The 16,361-nt window shown below is 60.2% G+C and overlaps 1 protein-coding gene across 2 annotated transcripts; it reads left to right on the top strand.

Moving 5' to 3' along the window:
- The first annotated feature begins 3,617 nt into the window (after positions 1-3,617).
- On the top strand, positions 3,618-4,497 carry LOC117643495. Of its 2 annotated transcripts, none has more exons than XM_034382420.1 (2): positions 3,618-3,781; positions 4,128-4,497. In XM_034382420.1, exons 1-2 carry the CDS (start codon positions 3,734-3,736, stop codon positions 4,434-4,436), a joined length of 357 nt encoding a protein of 118 aa, XP_034238311.1. In that variant the 5' UTR covers positions 3,618-3,733; the 3' UTR covers positions 4,437-4,497. The 2 variants fall into 2 exon arrangements, with proteins under 2 accessions (XP_034238311.1, XP_034238310.1); XM_034382419.1 differs by having other exon boundaries at positions 3,639-3,781; positions 4,125-4,497.
- Positions 4,498-16,361: the final 11,864 nt, after the last annotated feature.

Below are 16,361 nucleotides of genomic sequence, written 5' to 3' on the forward strand. Positions count from 1 at the left end.
GGAACGGTGAACCATCGTTGGTACAGTGTCCCACGTTGCCTGAAACAGAAATCGAATACATTTTTAAACCAGCAGCGAAACGAACAACAAGTCCTGAACGAAAACACGACCGCGAGGTTACAGAAACATTTCTCTGGGGTGGCAAACAAACGGAAGCTAGCACACTGCACGATACGCATGGGGAGCTCCGGGCCAGTACGCACACACAGTCGCGCTCACGCACACACTCTCTCTTTCTCTCTCTCTCTCTCTCTCTCTCTCTCTCTCTCTCTCTCTCTCTCTCTCTCTCTCTCTCTCTCTCTCTCTCTCTCACACACACACACACACCTATAGTAAGTTGAGCTCCATCTTGGTCTTGGTGCAGCTGCGCGGTGCTGCGCGGGTAAAGCCATGTGCCTAATGCACTAATTTATGTCGGCCGGGCCGTGTACAGTGTACGCAGCGATAAATGCAGCGCCAGGCTCGTTGGTTCTTTTCGCCGCAGCGATTCTTGCTCGAGACAGCCACCGCCCCACAGTGGGCCAGAAGACCGGTGGAGGCGGCTAAAACTCTGGACGCATTAGCTCGTCGCTGAACAGGACTCGAACGGAGCGTGTGACCCCACCGATGGATTGGATTCCTCGTTCGAAGAGCAATCCATTGGTGGGGTCACACGTTCGGTTCGAGCCCTGTTTGGCGTTTCTGGGGCTAAGAAAGCGTCCGGTTTTTGGCCGCCTCCACCGGTCTTCTGGCCCACTGTGCTCCCCCGTCCATAACTCCCGTCACCCTTTCTCTGCGTAATCACCACGAAGTCATCTAATTAGTGCGGAAGCGACACCGACTTCGCCTCATTGCTCCCTATGACTTGTTCTTTCTTTTCACCCTCCGCGCGCGGATCCCCCTTTTTGGTGCCTCTAAACGCTGGCGCCTTTTGGGGGCTCCTCGCGACGCAACGCGACGCGTGCGCCGTGAATCTCGAATCGCGCGCCGAAACAAAAGAGCGGGAGGAACGGCAATGGCGGCCATTAGAACCCAGGCAAATCCTTTTAGGCAAACGCATCGATTTTTTAATTTTTTTTTGCGCGTGGTGCTTAAAGTAAAGTATTGAACCGAGCGTTGTCATCCCATTTCCCCTTCGTTAGGTCTCGCAGTGTCGTGGCACTCCGTGTCTCGAAGCATCGTTCGTTCCGACAAGGTAATCTCGAGTGTGTGTGCTACTGTTCCACGCAAAGGGTGTTCCTACCCCGGTGGCGCTTTAGGTCCAATCCAAATCATTAGATGCACGGGCATCCATCTTCAAGAAGTGGCTTGTGGTGTGCGTGGCGGAGGGGGAGGGGGCTCCATGTGTAGTTGTTGCTGCCTGCCTCGCCTGCCTCGCCTGCTTCGGCGGTTTGTGGGGAGGGGGCAGCGTACGGCGGCGCGGTGGAATGAGTTGTGTGTGGCGGCGCGGCCAAGGCACTGCCAAGGCACGGCGGCATGGCCTGGCTGTTGCCTCGGCCGTCAAGGGTTCTGTGCGGAGAGAGGGAGTGAGGCCCGGCCCGGCCCGGGGTACATATTCAAACGAAATATGTATGAATTTCGGCTTGCGGCTTCATGCATTATTCGACCGTCAAAGAACTGACGCATTACTGCAAATTCCGAGTCAAATAGTTTGCGCGCCGGGGCCCTGCAGGGTACCGCTGCTTGCTTGGCTTGCCTGTGATTGGGCGCGCGGCTTCGGCCTGCCTTGCCTGCAGCGCGGCCGGCCCGGCTCGTCAGGGCACGACTCGCCGAGGGGTGCTCGTCCCTTTATTTTTATTTTCTGGAAGAGGGCGCGCCAAGACGACACCGAGGGCCCCGTTGAAGTGCACAGATCCGTGGGGCGGGGATGCAAGGAAAGACGTTTGGGGGCAACACCACCGTGAGGCGGCGCCCCTTCCCCCTCCCCTCGCGTTATAAAGGAGCCAGGGGGTTCATTATGAATGGGCCGGTCCCGCCTGCACACTGTGCGCGCCGCGACACGGCACTGGAGGGGCACCGTCAGCACCGTCAGCACCGCCGCCAAAAGTGGAGCGGCGACGGGAGTCGAACCAGGGGCACCACGGGCTGGAGGCGGCCTGCAGCTACCTGGACACTAGCATATAGAGAATGTTTCTTTACGGTCTTCCTGGGACATCCCACAGCCTCACTGAACAAAATATTTTGAAGCATTTTGAGCACTACCTTGTTATTTGAAGAATCACTACGTTATTAACTTTGCACTTTCCCTTGCTACCTTATATGCTGCTTAAAATACTTCGTAAAAACATGTAATAGTTCCTTTTAAGAGTGTAGGCGGCGCCAGCTCCACCACCGAGGTCCTCCCCCCTCTTTTCCCCGAAGCCAACCGCGGCACCCTTAATCACCAAAGAAAGAGACGAGACTTTGCATGGCCACGCCAAAAGTATTAGCATAGTGTCTTGCCTGCATTAGCACTCCATTTACAGATTTGGGCTTTTTGCCGGTGAGGCCGGCAGCGGCGCCGCCTGGTGGTCGGGGCGGGGTGGGGAGGGCGGGGCGGGGCAGTGACGCGATGCAGCCCGCCCCGCAGTGGGCCGGAAGACCGGTGGAGGCGGCCAAAATTCCAGACGTGTTTTGAGAATCAGAGTCGCTAAATGGGGCTCGAACCGAACATGTGACCCCACCAATGAATAGCTCCCCACACGAGGAACCCATTGGTGGGGTCACACGTTCGGTTCGAGTCCTGTTTAGCAACTCTGGAACGCGTTTCGAGTTTTGGCCGCCTCCACCGGTCTTCTGGCCCACTGTGCGCCCGCAGCATGGCCGTGCGGCACAGCGTTGTGAAGCGAGCCGTGCGTGTAATTAACCTAAATAATGCACGAGGCGCGGCCAACTTCACCGACAATTACAGCAGTGTAGGCGCGCCCATTGTGGTGGCGGCGGTGCCGGCGGAGTCGCCGGCGGTGCCGGCGGAGTCGCCGCGGAGAATTTACTGTCGCAGTTCGGACTTCAGGACGCGCGGCAAGACTCAACACAACGGTATTCTTGGCAGCCGTGGCTGGTGGGGATGGACTTTGAGCAGCAGGTCGGCTGTGACTGAGGCCCTGGAGGGGCCTTTTCAAGGGAGATCTGCAAAGAGTTGTCTTGCTGATTATCATATCTCTCGTGAAGAGATGCAGGCGCGGCCGGTGACATCATTTCTTGAGTTTTCATGTGAAGACATCTCAAGTACACAATTCAAGTTAAGTGGGTGTCTCTCGGGATCTTGTCTTGCCAGTGACTCACAGTTGTTTCGTTCAAATAAAAGAGCAAACTTTGGTCCCGGTGGATAAGGACCTTATTTGGTCGACCCAGCCAAAGGTGTCGCTTCTTACCGACCGTTACAAATGCCCCTTCCACAGGGCCGGGGGAAGCGCGGGGGCTGTTGCGGGAGGACTTTCGTGGTGGAGGGGGCAGTTTTACTGGTCGCAAGAAGCGAGATCTTTGCCTGGGTCGACTAAAGGGACGAAATGAAAAGCAAGATTTTAAATTTGAAGGAAGCAAAATTTGAAGTGTTAGCTAAGAAATCAATATTGGGGTAAAGCCTGTTCCGACTGATTCAGCCAGTATCTCGAGAGCCTGCATTATCAACGCACTCAAGATCGAATGACGCTGTCCGTGACACTCAGTGCAGACGACCTGGGGTACTCAGTGGTGGCCCTTAAAAAGGCCCACCACCGAGCTCCTGGTCAACAGTCACACCCAAGCTGCTCCTCCGCGACAGGGTCCACCAGCCATGGCTTTCAAGTGCGCTGTGCTCGCGCTGGCCGCTGCCGCCTGCCTCGTAAGTCACTCCAAGTCTTTGTTTTGGAAGCGGTTCTCAGACATCGGACCAAGTCGTCCCTAGAGGTTTTCCAAGGGGAAATAACTCCAGCCAAATTCGTACACCAAAATTCATCAAACAAGTAAAATTCACTAAAATTCATTGAAATTCATCAAAATTTTAAAATTCATCGCATTTCTTCTCAAAATTCAGCAGTTTTTGCCTGACATTGATCGAAATTCGACTGAAATTCATTGGATTTGGACACTGAAATTCAGTGATTTCCCCTTGAGGTTTTCCAAGACGTAAGTTACTGGGACCTTACGACACCAGTCTTTGCTCCCCTGACAATCTATTTGCTTCGCAGTTGTCCACTGTCTCGGCGAGTCCAGTGGCGGAGCAAGTCCGGTTGCCCTGCAGCCAACAGGTCCTCGACTGGCTTGACGGCAAGGTCCAGACCTGCTGCAGCGATTTGCCGTCCTTCGTATTCCCCGAGACCAAGAAGCTGTGTGGCTGGCAAGTCACCACCCTGGCGGCGGAAAAACCCGCGTGCTCTCTGGACGACGTTCCCCGAAATCTGAAGACCTGCCTCAGCATCTTCAGCGACATCATCTCTGACAAACAGAGCACGACTGCTGTGAACTGCATCAAGGACGCCATCAAAGCAGGGATTTGAAGTCGTCCGAGTTCAACTAATGTGAATTAATGCCATGAGCAAATAAACACCCTAGAAATGATTTCCGACGTTGCATTTACAACTGCGACCGAATCTCCCGGTGTACCGTCCTTCCAGCGCGCTCCAGCGCCAGCCTCCGTTTCTCCAGCAGTCGGGGCGAGTTCCATTTTGCCGTGGAGCTGCGAACACGAGAAGGGGCACCGCCCCCTTCCTGCCGAACTGCGAACTGGCCCTAACGCACACTGGCACTTGCTAACTCCTTTTCTCTTTCTCTCGCGCGCCTGCCCGTCCCGCCCCGCCCCGCCCCGCCCCGCCCCGCCCCGCCCCGCCCCGCCCCGTCTTCCCTGATCATAGCCCCACGAGTTCCTCAGAATCCCGCACCGCACTTTCTTGCCCTCCGTTTCCGGTCATCAGGCTTCGGGGCTCCGCGTTGCGAGCGGGGCGGGGCGGGGCGGGGCGGGGCGGGGCGGGGCGTACAGGCGAGCAGCTCTCTCGGGCGGGCGGACGAACACCACGCGCGGCCCGGCGTCCAATTTTCCGTACTGCGTCTATTCAACCCCGGCGTGCCCTAATCACTCCCCTGCCCCCTGCTTCGCCTGCTCCGCTACACTGCAAGGCCCCCACTGCTTCCCCAGCAACTCAATGAATCGGGTCCGGAGGCCCAACGGGAGGCCCCATCTGGCCTCCGGAAACTCTGAATGCAGCCCCTATTTGGCGCCCTTTTTTAAAATCTCCGCTTCCTCCTCTGCGTCCGTCTTCCCCCAACCTCGGCTCCCCGCACTGCCCCCTCCTCGTACTCGGTCACCGTCCCGCAAGGGGCCGTAGCACAGTGGGCCAGATGACCGGTGGAGGCGGTCAAACTCCCGGACGCGTTTTGAGCTCCAGAGTCGGTACATGGGACTCGGACCGAACGTGTGACCCCACCAATGGATTGCTCTCCGGACGAGGAGTCCATTGGTGCGGTCACACGTTCCGTTCGAGTCCTGTTTGGCGACTCTGGAGCTCAAAAACGCGTCTAGAGTTTCGGCCGCCTCTACCGGTCTTCTGGCCCACTGTGCGTAGGGACCATGGGGACCGAGGGCCCCGGCAAGACGCTCGGCTTAGCTTCGGCCCATTTTTAATCCAGATTAATCCCCAGGCGTTACTCACGGCCCCTCGGCCCTCCGACCCCTCGCCTCCGACCCCTTGGCCCTCTGCGGGCGGACTGATTTCCAAGAGTCGTTTCGTCGCTCTGTCTCTGTCGCACTCGCGGGCGCCCCGCTGCAACGCGTTGCGGTGCGAGGGAGACGGAGTGACTCGGCCCTCGCGGCCCTCCACCCAGTCACCTCATCGGCGCCCCACTGCTAAATGAAGGGGAAGGAGCAGCAGGCCGTCGCTCTGTCTCTCTCGCACCTGTGCGGGACGCCCCCCTGAGTGCGAGAGAGAGAGAGAGAGAGAGAGAGAGAGAGAGAGAGAGAGAGAGAGAGAGAGAGAGAGAGAGAGAGAGAGAGAGAGAGAGCGATGCCGAGTCCGTCTCCAGGCGGGCCCCTCGCGACGCCTGGCCCTCGGCCGGGCCCCACCCCTGCACCGCGCCCTCGACGACCGTCGACGCCTTCCAAGCGTGTGGAGTTTTCATTCGGCGCGTTATTCTGATAACCTGATTACGGTGTAGGCCTAATGAAATTAAGGCGCCAGTTCAAAATGGACTCGCAGCTTGAGACGCGGGGCGCGCGAGGGTCGGGCATCCGGGCCGAGCCGAGCCAGCCGCTCACACGGACTCGGACACACAGAGGAACGCGGAGAGCAGATCTCGTCGGGAAAGACTGTCGGAATCAGTCTGCAGGTCAGGGGAAGGTCAGGGGAAGGCGCGCAGCCCAGCAAGTGAAGCGTTTAAACTAAACCAAATTACCCGCCTTAAAATGGCGCCGGGGCGCCGGCCGTACGGACGTCCCTCGGCGAATCATTGGGACTCAGTCGGACTCAGTGTGTGCGGGCCGACGCCGCAAAGGCAGCCTCCGCGCACCCCACGGCCTGCACGTCGGGAGTCGAGTCGTGTCGGGGAGGGCGGAGGGGCCAAGCAAAACGTTTGGCGCGGCGCCGCAGCGCGCGCAGCGCCTGCAGACTCATTCCGCGAGTCCACTTATTCTTCACGCCGTTCGTCCACGCACCCTTTTACTGAATTCTGGAAGGGCAGGTTGAGATTCTGCAGTCCTCACATCACGCACCATGGTGCTTTGGATTCGATTCCGTTTTGAGCAGCGTGCGGAGCCCTATACACGTGCCCGGGGAGTTGACGGCGGCCCGGCTGGAGTCGGACGGCGGCGGGCCCCGTGCGGGTAGGCCGCCCAGCGCGCTCGCGTGCTCGACGGCACAGCCTCGCCGAGTTCGCGGGCGCTCCATGCTGGCGCTCCGCAGCCCCCTCCCCACTCCAAACTCCACGCTCGACACAATCGCCGTGTAATAGGCGATTTGGATAACCAGTTTACTGGGACTCGGTGAATGGATTCCTGTGTCCGCCGGGCCGGGCCGGGCCGGCCCCACCCCCACCACGGCCTTGAGCGGATCCATCGGCTAGAAACAAGCAGGCAACGGGGCACACTCACACACCAATGCACCAATGCGGCGTTGGGGAGTTATTGAGGGCTGTATTATCGGGACGCAGATTGAGTCCCAGCACGGGCGCGCGCACACACACACACACACACACACACACGAGGGCGAGCCCTTCACGTCCGCCATAATTGAGACTTAACTGGTGCCGGGGGGAGGAAGGAAGGTGGGCCTTCCAAGAAATGACGTGATTGCATTCTCGGCTCCTCATTGAATTTGTCTCCACCTGACAGTGGCGCTGCGCCGCGCCGCTGAATGGCGGGCATTACGAGCACGTGTGCTCGCGTGCGCGTGTGGAGCGGCGGCCCCAACAATGCAGTCGCTGCGTCGCACCCCCGCCAACCCCCGCACGGCGCGCCCGGGAGTGCGAGAGAGACAGCACTTTCGGGAAGCAGCCCGCGTGGCGTAGGCGCGCGTATGGGTCCCAGTGGCAACGCGCTGCCGCCCCGCCGCGCCCCGCGATCCACAGCGCACAACGCGATAAACGTCTTGATTCGCTTCCGGTGCCGTGGAAGGAGTGGCGCCCTCCAGCAGCCTCCAGCAGCCTCCAGCAGCCTCCAGGAGCGTCGCTTCGAGCCTTCCAGGCTTACAGTGTAGCGGCGCGCGGCACCAGCAGGCGGCGCAAACAAACGTTTAGGAACGGGTCGAGCGAGGAATGCACGGGCGGTGCGTTATGGCGCGCACCACCTCGCCGGGGAGCGTCGTCGGGAGGGAGGTGCATTAGGACGGCCACTTCCAGGCGGTCTTTCCAGACGCTCTCCAGGCACTGCGTCCAGGCAGCAGGCAGCCATCCTAGGCTAGCTCCTGCATACCTGCAAGTTAAAGCCCTTCCAGGCAGCCCTTCCAGGCAGCCCTTCCGGGCAGCCCTTCCAGGCAGCCCTTCCATCGGACCCGCCCTGTTCCTTCTCCCTTCCACTCGCTTAATTCCGCCCCGTATTTTCCGCGTGCGTCGCGCCCGATGTGATGCGCCGCCCCAACCCAACAGGCCCCTTCGCCCGCCCCGCCCCGCCCGCGCCGTCGCCTTCCAGCGTGGTGCGTTTAACACCGTCGGCATTCGGAATTAACAACACCCGTGAGTGCGTTCGCGTTCGTTCGTTCGGGAGGGCCGGAGCCGGAGGGCCGGAGGGGTGCAGGCGGCCGAGACACGGCGGGGAGGGCAGAGAGAAGGCCCTAGCGAAGGGGCGACGCCAGCGGCGGCCAAGCGGGTGTCTCTTTGCCTCAATGTCGACACGGAAAATTCGAACGGACTATTGCCGAAAAATCCTAAAATATCAGATGAGAAAACCGGCGAAAACGGTATCCCCATTTCATGACGGAAGGGTGCGACGGAGGCGGCGGGGGCCTCGCGCCACCGCCTCGCACCGCCTCGCGTCATCGTCCCGGCGGGATGGCCAGTCTTGATTACACATCCCGCCGAGAAAGGAGCGGGGGCGGGGAGGGGGAGGGGCAGCCTGATTCAGAAAGAAACTTGCATCCCCCTCCGCTATTCCTGGGGGAAGAAGGTGGGCGGAAGGGCGGGGCGGACGAGGCGAGTGACTCAGGAAGGGACCTCCTCCCTCCAGCAGCCTCCAGCCCTGCATGGCCTGCAGAGCAAATCCTTACACCCCCGCCGCCTCCTCGGCCGCCGCGTCGCGAGGGACTCCCTCTAACGAACCGGAACAGACCACGCCGCATGCCGCCCCCCGCCCCAGCCCGCCCCAGCCCGCGGGCACGCAGACTCTCTCTCTCTCTGGCACACTCTCACACATACACACACACACACACACACACTCTCTCTCTCACACACACGCACACAGTGCCCGATGTGATTGTCAGCACTTGCTCAAGCTCTCGTCCCAACGGAACTTGCTTGGCGGTGCGATGCGACGCGCAGTTCGCCGGGGTCGAAGTCACCAAGGCAAACGCCTTAAGGACATGTCTGGGGATGTCTTACGGCAAAGGACGAACACACGCTGGTGAAACTGAGGCAGGCGTGAACCTTTTCCGCTTCGAGACTTTGACGCTCTTCTTGAGTGACAGTGGCAGTAGGTTTGAAGAAAAAGCGATGAGTCACTCCTTTGTTTTACCGATGCACTGTACACAAGCGCTTCGAACCGTCCAGCCGATCGAGATTTTGAACCCGTCCAGGCGTGCTGCACTCACGCCCCAAAAATCTCGTCACCTCCAATTCTTTTCAAAGTCGGGGAAAGCATTCACACTGACCCGACAGCCTCCATTCGTTCGTGCCGGTATTCGCAGTCACGGACACCACGCGTCCGAGGGGCCGAGGGGCGACTGGAAGAGGGAAAAAATGCTCCAGCGGATCGACTCGGAGACGCGGAGACTCAGAAGGAAGGGATGTCGTTCGTTCGGGAGGGTGTGACGGGGTGGACTAACTCGATGAGGGAACTTCTCCGACCCTCTTCAAACACGGCGGCCCGGGCGGTTCGTGTCAGCAGACTGATTCCGAGAGTCGTTCTCGTCGCTCTGCCTCTCTCGCACCCACACGGGGCGGCCTATGAGTGCGAGAGAGACAGAGCGACTCTCGGAATCAGTCTACAGCAGCCGAGCCGAGCCGGGGCAGGTCAAGCTGGCTGTCGTCGTCGTCTCGGCGCGCTGCGACGCTAACTGGGAGGAGCACACGGCGCTGCTGGGCCGTGTTGGCACAGTGCGGTGCAGGGCGGTGCACAGTGGGCCAGAAGACCGGTGGAGGTGGCCAAAACTCCCGACGCGTTTTGAGCTCCAGAGTCGCTAAATGGTACTCGAACCGAGCGCGTGATCCCACCAATGGACTGCTCTTCGAACGAGGAATCCATTTTCGAGTCCCATTCAGCGACTCTGGAGCTCAAAACGCGTCTGGAGTTCTGCTGGCCGCCTCCACTGGTCTTCTGGCCCACTGTGCGGTGCAGGGCGAAAACACTGACCTCCTCGGGCGTGATGGTGAAGCCCACCTCTTCGTGCCCGAACCCGAATCACGTGCGGGCCTTCCAATCTAGGCGCTCGCACGCGCGCACACGGGAGTGGCTCCCATTCCCCGTGCGGGGCCCCGCCGTGCCCTTGGAGGCCGCCAGGGCCCCCCGCTCTTTCACTGATTCCGTCGGCCTACCGGCCTCTTCAGTGTTGAAGGGCCTTTTCGTTGCGGACGCGGATTCGAACCGCAGACCTCCGGTCCTCGCGCCGCGCCGCTGCCCGCTGAGCTACGGCTGCGCGGGGATTTCGGGTCGCGCCAGGGGTGTGTATGCTCGGCCGGCAACCTCTGCCCCCGGCCGCCCCCGGCCAAGGCCAAGATGGATGAGCCGGCTGTAGCCTCGGCGGGGGCGTGGGGCTCCCCCCCCCCTCCCCAGCCCCGCCTGAGGTGATGTTGACGGGGAGATCGCGATTAGTAGGGTCAGCAAAACAGCCGCCTCATCTGTTACACGGCGTGATCACTTCCCTGGGGTCGCTGTCGCTGCGAACGCCGATCTATTATTCACCCTGCTTGACCTCGGCGGCGGCCTCGGTCTCGGCGGCGGCCGGGCCAGGGCCGGGCTACCCCTGCTTCGTGATTACGTCCGCGGCGCGTCCGCGCGCCGAATGCCGCAGCACTTATCGCCGCCAGGGAGGACGCACCGTACAGTGGGCCAGAAGACCAGTGGAGGCGGTCAAAATCCCGGACGCGTTTTGAGCTCCAGAGTCGCTGTCTCAAACTGAACGTGTGACCCCACCCATAGATTGCTCTCCGAACGAGGAATCCATTGGTGGGGTCACACGTTCGGTTCGAGTCCTGCTTAGCGACTCTGGCGCTCAAAACGCGTCTAGAATTTTGGCCGCCTCCACCGGTCTTCTGGCCCACTGTCCGTCCCGCGCACGCTGACGCCTCTCAAGTACAGTGGCGCGAAAGACACGACGCTCTGCGATTCTGGCGAGTCGGTGCGTCGCTCAGTCCCTGTCACACTCGCCGGGCTAAAGGTGCAAGAGAGACGGAGCGTCGGCTGCCCGCAAGTCGCTCGGCAAACACTCTCCGTCACTGCTCTGTCGTGGCTCTGCCGTGGCTCTGCCGTGGCTCTGCCCCGCCGCGTGGCCGCCACTCGCGTGCGGTATAGAATCTCTAATTGGAGCAGGGTTCCGATTGGTCCGGGCCGGGCCGGGCCCCTTTAGGCCCCACTGGGCCCCACTCCCCGCTCTCTGCCGGTGATTGCCCTGAACGCACCGCGCCGCACCGCCCGGCCGGCGAGACGTGTCACTCCGTGGCGTGGCGCGGCGTCGCCCGGGGCGCCCTGATATGATTCGAGCTATAAATTTGCCGGGCGATTGGCGTGGCCGACGAGCACGGTGACTCGCTGATGAGCGACTCGCTCTGCCCACGCGGCCAGAGTCTCTGTCTCTCTCGCACTCACGGGCCGTGCCGGGGCGTGCCGCGTGGGTGCGAGAGAGACAGAGCGACGACATCGGAGGCTGCAAGCGAGGCGGAGGCGTTGGAGGCCTTCTCCTCGCCGGCCAAATTGATTCCCAAAAGGAGGGCTGGCTAGATAAGGATTGGAATTCCCTTTATTAATTAAACCGACGGGCCGTTATTAGCCGCGCCGTTCGCATTTCCATGCCGAAATCAACGTAATTGCGGAAAAGAATTAACTAATTACGGGCAGCCGCTTCCGGCCACACCGCGGTGCACCGGCCGCGGCGCCGCGGGGACGAAAGAAGTCAACAGAACCGTTACACAGTGGGCCAGAAGACCAGTGGAGGCGGCCAAAACTCTAGACGCCTTCTAGCAGGCCTCGAACCGAACGTGTGACCCTACCAATGGACTCCTCGTCCGAAGAGCAATCCATTGGTGGGGTCACACGTTCGGCTCGAGTCCCATTTAGCGACTCTGGAGCTCAAAACGCGTCTGGAGTTTTGGCCGCCTCCACCGGTCTTCTGGCCCACTGTGCGTTACTTGCTTCGGGCGTTGGCGAGCGCCGGCAGCGAGTTCTTACAGGCAGGAAACAAGCTGCCAGTGCAGGTGCATGACTAGGGCGATGACGCGAGGGATGACGATGTGCCAGGGCAGTGAAAACAGACGCACGAGACATCTTTCGAAGATTGGTAAGCGCGTTGACAATCATGGTGAAATCTCCGACTTTTTCTTGTGCGTACACTGTGCGTCCACGGCCCGCCCGCCTGCCGTCCAGTTGGAGGCACTCGCCAAATCAGCGTCCGTCCGCTCGGCCAATGGATGGAGTAACGACCGCCTCCTTTCATTAAGCCCCGGGCGCCGCATTACATCGACGTGTGCCGTCTCTCTCGCACTCGGCGGGCCGTGCGGGCCGTGCGGGGCGCGCCGTGCGGGTGCGAGAGAGACAGAGCGCGGTCATTACGCACGGCGGGACACTCGCTCTGATTTACGGTGGCCAAAGTAAACAGACTATTAAAACAATCATGTCGCCTACTCGCCAGCCCGTCCGCCCGTCCGACCCGTCTGGTTAGCCGGACCGTTTCCTATCGGCCGGGCCGTGGCGAGCACGGCACAGTGGGCCAGAAGATCGGTGGAGGCGGTCAAAACTCTTGACGCGTTTTGAGCTCCAGAGTCGCTAAACAGGACTCGAACCGAACGTGTGGCCCCACCAATGGATTCCTCGTTCGGAGAGCAATCCGTTGGTGGGGTCACACATTCGATTCTAGTTCCACTTGGCGACTCTGAACCTCAAAACGCGTGTAGAGTTTTGGCCGCCTCCGCCGGTCTTCTGGCCCACTGTGCCACGCCGTGTCGACGAAGCCTCTGCCTCCGCCACTGCTTACGCCCCCCTGCTGCCCCCTCCTCCGCGGATTTTAAACGCAGAACGCGCGGCAGTAAATATCGTGCGCATATGGGGCGGGGGGGTTGGCTGCAGCGACTGATTCCGCGTCGTCGGCTCGTCGCTCCGTCTCTGTCGCACTCGCAGGGCGTACCGTGGCGGTGCGAGAGAGACGGCGCCACGAAGCGCACTTTGCGTGGATCCGTTCGGCCGGCGCCACCCGGATACGAACGGCGGCACGCCGCGGCACGCCGGGGGAAATGGCGCAGAACGGATTTGCCGCCGTGTCGGCTCTCTCTTTGTCAGTCTTTTGTCTCCGGCCTAACAAAAAAGAAAAACCGAAAAAAAAACAACAATAAAAGGGTTGGAAATATATTTAGACTCAAATCGAATGGGAAAGTTATTCGGGGGGCTGTGAGGGGTGAGAGAGAGAGAGAGAGAGAGAGAGAGAGAGAGAGAGAGAGAGAGAGAGAGAGAGAGAGACGTTCGATCGCATTTGCACAGTGCGGTGTTCGAATACCGGCATCTCAAATTTTTTTTTTCGATTTCCTTTCTTTTGTGGAACGGTTTGAGGCCATCAGAGCGGAGCCGTGTAGAACAGTCCCACACGTCGGGGGTTCGATTCCTATAGGAACATTAACATTTAATTTTACTGCCTCGCCCAGTGTGGTTGAAAACCGTGACTGCAGCCAACGAACTGCAGGTGCTGTGGTGGTCTAGGGAGTAGAGGCGTCGCTTCTCCGTGCTGAGGTCGGCGGTTCGACTCCCCAAACTTCTTGTGAAATTTTGACCGGGTCGGTCCATTCCTGTCGCGTCAAGAGCCCGCCTCACGCCGCTCCATTCGTCGTGGGCTGTGGTGGGCGAGCGGCAAAAGTCGTGCGGTCCTGGCAGTAGGGTCCTGGGATCGACTCCCATCATTTCATTACATTTTTCGACTGGCTTCCTTCCACTGCAACTCAAACCCGTCGTCCAACACGACGCCAGACGTACAAGCTTGATAGCGTAGTGGTCAGAGTCACATTCACCTGGCCACTCCGCTGGGGTGTCTAAAAAGCAACTGCGCTTCGGCGGGTTGGCCTCGGCACTGGAGCGACGGAGTATTCGATCCGTCAATCCAGCCACCCGTAATTGGTCGCGGGTGGGTCCTCCTTGATTCGTCGGGAGGAGATGATAAGTCCTTTGAAGCTGGCCCTTAAACAAGCTGTATGTTTGGTAGAGAGCGCCGGACAGCGGGTGTACATTTGGTACAGACCACCCCGCGAAAAGCAAAGGCTCTCAAGGCAGAGAGAGACTGTCAAACCCGCCCTTCAAGCCCGGCCCATATACAGACGAGAACCCCTGGGGTCGCCGCCTGTAAAGCACCGGTTCCCCCGATCCACCGAAGTTGCAGGCGGCCCTCCGACCTGTGTGCGGAGGTGGGAGAAGGGCCCCCTTTTTTCTTCTTTTTTTTTCGATTTTTGTATCCGGGGGGGGGGGGGAGGCATTGCGCCTAGGCTTTTTGTATCCCCCTCCGGCCGGCCGAGGGGATACTCCTCGCCTAGGCTCTTTGTATCCGGGGGGGATGCATTGCGCCTAGGCGACGTGCATCCTCCGGCCGGCGGGGGATACAATGAGCCTAGGCAAAATGTACCCCGGGGTACATTTCGCCTAGCCGCATTGTACCCGGGGTACAATTCGCCTGGCACCTAGGCGCATTGTACCCCTGGGTACATTGAACCTAGTCGTCATGTACCCCAGGGTACTTTGGCCCTAGGCGTTGTGTACCCGGGGGTACTCTGGGTCAGGGGGGGGGGTACACTTACACGCCGACACCGGTAGTTTTCTTCTGCACCCCTGCCGTGTTTTGGGTGGGTTGGGTCGGGACCAGTGCCGCGCAAGAGGCAATGCGTCCGGCCCACACTGTAATACATACAAATAGTCGAAATGAGGTGGAACGGACCGGGGAAGGAAACCTTCCGAGAGTGAGGAGAAAGGGGAGGGGCGCACAGGTGACACTGGTTTATGGGACGCACCCCGCCCGACCGCCCCGACCGCCCCGTCCGTCGCAGTAATGTCTCGTGACGGAGTTTCGGACGACCGGCCCGCCATTAATTCGCATTAAACGAAACAAAATAAAAAGGTCACTGTTTTTGTTGGGCTAACTAACATTGTTCTAGGCGCACCCTGCTGCTGCTGCCTTCTCTCTCTCTCTCTCTCTCTCTCTCTCTCTCTCTCTCTCTCTCTCTCTCTCTCTCTCTCTCTCTCTCTCTGATGAGACGTTCCTCGACGACGGCATTGCCGGCTGTGAATTGTTTCACTCGAAACGGAACAATGTGTCAGGAAGGCGGGTTCAAAGTGGCGAGCGGAGCAGGCGGGGGTGGGGGTGGGGGTGAGGGCGGGGGTGGTGGCGCCCTCCGGCCCTTCAACCCTACGCCGTCGATTGTGAGCTAATTCATTTAGAGCAGGCGGCAACGGGAATTCCAGTCGGGACAAAGGGACAATATGGGCCACTCAGGCTGCACGCCGCCACGCCACTGCAACTTTATTCGTCGCTCGACTCGCGGCGCGCTCGCTCTGTCAATGTCTTCAATATTTCGGCGCGGTCCGCCCTGCCCGGCCCTGCCCTTGGCTGCACAGAGGGCCAGAAGAACGGCGGAGGCGGCCGAAACTCTAGACGCGTCTTGAGTTCCAGAGTCGCTAAATGGGACTCAAATCGAACGTGTGACCCCACCAATCGATTGCTCTCCGAAGGAGGAATCTATTGATGGGGTCACACGTTCGGTTCGAGTCCTTTTTAGTGACTCTGGAGCTCGAAACTCGTCTAGAGTTTTGGCCGCCTCCCTCCACCGGTCTTCTGGCCCACTGTGGGCTGGTCGGATGCCCGTTTCTGACTGCGGCTCCCCAGGGGCGGGCGGGGGCGGCCAGGCCAACCCTTCCGCCAACTTTCACTCTTTGGCCGCGGCGCCGCAGCGCCTCGCAGCGCCCAGCACAAAGAGGGCCGCGAATTAAAAATATAATAAGGCCGTGTCAAGGCAAAGTAAGTGGCGGTGCGGGCTAAAACAGCAGCCGGGGGAAAAGGGGGGGGGGAGGTCGTTCCGGATTTTCCATTTCCGCTGTTCAGAATGGACCGCATTTCGGCGCTACTTTCGGTGCCAAGGCCTCTCCGGCCTAGCGTCGCTCCGCCGCCGTGTCCCTCCTGCCTCACACCACCGTGCGCGCGACGCCGTTTTTAATTATTTTCCCCCGAAATTTGCATGTTTTGGTGGCTTTGGCTGCTTTGTTGCTTCGCTCGTCTTATCCGCGCTTCGGCTCGGACAGTAACCCTTCCGGAGTGAGTACTGCTGGAGGCGCGGCGGGGCGGGGCGGGGACGCCGCGCCCCGTGGGACGCATATTTTACGAGATTTACGACAGATAGAGGCGCTACGTTGTCAGGCCTGGGCCCGGCTCGCTCTGCGGGGCGAAGCGGGGCGAAGCGGGGCGAAGCGGGGCGAAGCGGGGCGGAGCGCTATCTCCGGGAGGCGCAAGGAGAACGCACCAGAGGGCTGCTTCCGCAGAGCGCTTCCTTCGCCGTCCCTCGCGCACCCTTCCGGACCGCCCCACAGTGCGAGAGAGACGGCGCGGCGC

This window comes from Thrips palmi, unplaced genomic scaffold, assembly GCF_012932325.1.
Source record: "Thrips palmi isolate BJ-2018 unplaced genomic scaffold, TpBJ-2018v1 HiC_scaffold_17, whole genome shotgun sequence".
Lineage (NCBI taxonomy): Eukaryota > Metazoa > Arthropoda > Insecta > Thysanoptera > Thripidae > Thrips > Thrips palmi.

What these genes read in the sequence shown, in the direction of transcription:
- LOC117643495 (XM_034382419.1), top strand. Translation starts at nt 3,734, where the DNA reads ATGGCTTTCAAGTGCGCTGTGCTCGCGCTGGCCGCTGCCGCCTGCCTC. An exon ending in TGGCCGCTGCCGCCTGCCTC is followed by an intron (nt 3,782 to 4,124) that starts GTAAGTCACTCC and finishes CTATTTGCTTCG; the next exon opens with CAGTTGTCCACTGTCTCGGC.